The sequence below is a fragment of the Pterocles gutturalis genome, unplaced genomic scaffold, assembly GCF_000699245.1.
Source record: "Pterocles gutturalis isolate BGI_N339 unplaced genomic scaffold, ASM69924v1 scaffold33344, whole genome shotgun sequence".
Taxonomy (NCBI): Eukaryota; Metazoa; Chordata; class Aves; order Pterocliformes; family Pteroclidae; genus Pterocles; species Pterocles gutturalis.
In genome coordinates this window covers 21,225-25,181 of record NW_010136911.1, presented here as the reverse complement: position 1 = coordinate 25,181, position 3,957 = coordinate 21,225, and the positions used below count along the sequence as shown (strand labels likewise).

Below are 3,957 nucleotides of genomic sequence, written 5' to 3'. Positions count from 1 at the left end.
CTCTTACTAGTGGGCTCCTGTGTTCATCTGTAAGGCAAAAGTCTGAATATGTGAAATTAACAAGCTTTAGAGACAGACAAGAATTGCTGGATGCTTTTCCTGCATCTATGTAGATAGAAGAGGTGAAATGCAGGGTACGGGCTGGGGGTCAGCATCCTGGGGAGTTGCTGTGCTGGTGAGGCTGGGCAGGACCAGAACCAAGCCCAAATTGTGTTTTATGGTATTGGTACAAAGGCTTTTTGTATTCTCAGTTTCCCAGCAACTGTCACACAGCCATGCTATGCAGGCAGGGGAGGAAGGCTGTCTGCAGTAACATCCCAGGACATCTCAGCTATGCAGTGGCTCTTGTTTCACCACTGCTGAAGACCTCCTTTTTGGACACAGGGAGGGGGGGATGCTGGAGATCCCCCGAGCAGGACCCTGGTCTGAGCCAGTCCCCACAGCTCTAGTGGGAACCGACACCACTCCTCTGTTCTTCAGGCTGCCCTGACGCTATCCTGGCAGTGCTGTCCCTCAGGCTGGTGTATTTTGTAGTGTCACCACTGGGACCGTGTCTGCCTCCGAGGGTGGCTCTGGGGTTACAGCAGGTGCCTCTGGTTGGAGTAACCCCAGGCTGGAGCATCTTGCTGCAGCCTTTTCTGGTCATCCCTCCTCCGTTCCCCAGGCATGGGTGGGGGTCTTAGCTGCACAGGGGAAGGCGCCTGCTGTTCCAGGGGCCAGGTGTCAGCACATGGGGCCAGGGTGCGTTTCAGCTGTCCGGGGATTAGCAGCAGGGAGCTGTGTGCAACGTAGGTGCTGACGCAAACCCTCTTGCGTGAGGAAATCTCACTCTCCTCCCCTTGGCCCAGGCAGCAGCCTCCTGAGGAGATGACCCGGGACCCGCGCATGGTTGCTCTCTGAGATCACCCACTACACTGTTACAGAGCTTGGCCCCGGCCTCTGCACGTGGTGCGTTTGAAATGGCCAGACAGTGATTCAGGGAGCATGTTTTGCTTTTTAAAAGCTTTCATTCCTGACCATGTCTCTGTGCTTATCTAATTAATTATCCACCCAGCTAACATGGAAAAACATTCTCGTATGAGGGGTGGCCATGCCGACGGCCAATTTACAGATGGAAAGACAGACTGTCGTCCTGGAGAGGAATAAATTCAGATACTTTTGTACTATTTGAAGATGTGGGAAAATGAGGATCAGTAACCAGAGGTGTACCAAGCTCCAGCATGAAATGGAGGGAAGCACTGTTTCCTTTCAGGAGCATGAGAGTTTGATTTTGATATCAAATGGGGGAGTTCCCACAGATCTGGAGAGGGTGGTTTCTCTTGTAGCATGCTGACCCAAACACTGTTGTGTTTTCTTACTTCCCCGCAAGTGTGGTTAAGAGTCAGGCTTGTCCCTGCATCTTATTCCCCAAGCAGTGAAATGGGCTTTGGCAGCATTGATGGTTTCCGGGGAAAAGCGAGAATAAATTTGTCTTTGTAAGAAGGCAGTTGTCCTGGCAGTTAAAAAAACCCCAAAACTGCTAAAGATGTCTTACAGGTGTAATTGTGCATACTCCCTTCCCAGTGCCGTTGTTGCCTTCACGCAGTGCACACCAGCTACTTAACAAACGGGCAGCCCTCCGTGGAACGATTCCCCATCAGCTTTAAAACCCACTTCTCAGGGAACTGTTTTCATCATGTGGTGCTTGGGATTTACTGCAACGGCCGGTACGGCTCACTGGGCATGAGCAGACGATCAGATCTGATGGACAAACCTCTAACTTACCGAACTCTGAGCGACCTCATCTTTGAATTTGAAGACTCCTATAAAAAATATTTGCATTCAGTCAAAAAAGTAAAAATCGGATTATATGTCCCGCACGAGCCGCACAGCTTTCAGCCCATCGAGTGGAAGCAGTTGGTCCTCAATGTATCCAAAATGATGCGCACAGAAGTCAGGAAGGAGCTGGAGAAGTTTGCCAGGGATATGAGGATGAAGGTAGGTCTGCGTGCCTGCGTGGTGGGCCTGGAGGTGGGTGTGTGTCTTGTCCCACCCTGTGGAGGTTGGTCTTGCTCCATGTCAGCAGACTGACCCTGGCCTGAGATTAAGGTGGTATCAGGTGGGCTGGGGGTGCGCTTATATCTGTCTTGGTGGTTCTCCCACAGGGTTTGGTGTGTTCTCAAGCCCTTATAGTTATTTTTTAGTCCAAAGATCTCCCCTTGAGCCTGGGAAACACTTGAACCCATGCTTGTCCCTGGCCATCAAGGGGCTATCGCCCAGTTTTTTTTTTTGACCAGTGTGCCTGGGGCTGGAGCTGGTGAGGTGGGTGGCCTGGTCGCAGATAGGGATCTCTGCTCTTTGCACCTGAGCTGCAAGGGGTGCCATGGGACAGCCGTGTTGGTGGTTGCTTCTCCTTGCAGGGCGTGCCAGTGGGCTTGTCCTGCACTGCCGGACATCTACCATCCTTGGATAAATCGAAAGTAGATTACAGGGGAGGGGCAAGGAGAGCAAGTCCCTGACAGGCTGGTGCTTCCCCAATGGCTGGTTGAACTGAAGTGTGTGTGGGGAAACAACGGGAAGGCAGGGCAGGCTGCCAGGGAGCTGGAGAGTTTGGCTGTCCTTGGGGATGAAGGGTGTCCCTTTCCGTGGTTCCAGGGCTGGCGTGGGCGAGGAGCTGGCTGTGGTCATGGTGGAAGGGGATTTGGTGCCTTTCCAGCCTGGAGCAGAGCAGGTGTGTTGCTAAGTATGGGGCTGGCTCTCATGGAGAGGCACGCAGCATTGCGTCCAAGTTATTCTGGGTTCCCTGCCCTGCTGAGGAATGGCTCCTACGTAGCAGCCGCGTGCCTTTTTGGCAGAGGCACCTGCCCCCTCGCCCTGACCTTGACGTTAGTGTTGCCAGTGACATCGTAGTCGCTACATCCTGCTGCCACCTCTCCTGCCCTGCCCAGCGGTTTTGAGGGCCAACTTGTACCATGCCGTCACCTTAAGTACATGCTTGATTACAGATGTAATAAAGTTTTTTTCCCCCGTCTTCTCTATTCGTGCACTTCTAATACCATCTAGGGAGCAAAGAACTGAAGCAGGCTCCAGTTGTAGAAGTCCATATGGATGGATGACTTACTGAACTTAGTACTTGCTTTTGATAGAGGGACCAGCTCTGTGTCTGTGCTGAGCTGTGACATTGGGTCCAGTCCTTATAAGTGCCTTAAGGCCAGGACCACAGCCCCAAACCCTTGAAGGCTGAAGGCCCTGCATCTGACTCTTCCCTTGAGTTAATTAAAAATTTGAGCCACTTGATTCAGAGGGCTCCCATTGTGAGGGTGCTGACTTTGGAGGATCAGGTCTTAAAAAATAGCCCAGAGTGTGAGTGTCATGCTGATGGGTTTCTGAGGTTGGAGGGCCTGGGGTATGTGGGCAAGCCTGTGAATGGACGAGAGACCTGCTGAAAAGTCCCGCTGTCACACAGAGTTCAGCTGCTGGCCTGATAGGCAATCACCTGTGTTTGCAGAGAGGAAAGCTGGGGAGGGCGATTTGGCTGTGTGGGTTTCCTTCAGCTGAGGCTCAAAGCCATTTTTCTTATCCCTTGCTGTTGCCAGCTCTCAAGAGAGCTGTGGATGAGACCTTTTTTTCAGTATTTATCTGGGAACTGAATTGGTGACACTAACTCATTTCTGCATGGGGCCCCTGAACAGCTATCACATGATAATGGCTTTGAGTTCTTCTTAACCTGGGCAGGGTTTGAATAAGCCCCGAGGGACTGAAGGCTCTTTGTGTGCCATCCCTGCTGCTGTATGAGGCCCTTTATTTTTATTTTTTATTTTCCGTGAATCGTTGCCATTATTGAACCTTCCCTCCCCCATCTCTTGTAGATTCTGAAACCCTCAAGTGCCCATTCTCCAATGAAAGAGAGATCCCGGGGTAAGTCGTTGTCCCCTCACCGAAGGCAAGCCAGCCCTCAGAGACGTGTGTGCAGAAGAG

General features: G+C 51.9%; 1 protein-coding gene across 1 annotated transcript in view; it reads left to right on the top strand.

The window, feature by feature from the left end:
- The first annotated feature begins 1,090 nt into the window (after window positions 1-1,090).
- The window catches only part of VASH2 (vasohibin 2), an 8,467-nt gene continuing 5,600 nt past the window's right edge, over window positions 1,091-3,957 (top strand). The window contains exons 1-3 of the mRNA XM_010082478.1: window positions 1,091-1,160; window positions 1,586-1,977; window positions 3,849-3,957. The exon at window positions 3,849-3,957 is cut by the window's right edge and continues 25 nt beyond it. Of these exons, the coding sequence (XP_010080780.1) occupies window positions 1,091-1,160; window positions 1,586-1,977; window positions 3,849-3,957 (571 nt within the window). The remainder of the gene's footprint in view (window positions 1,161-1,585; window positions 1,978-3,848) is intronic.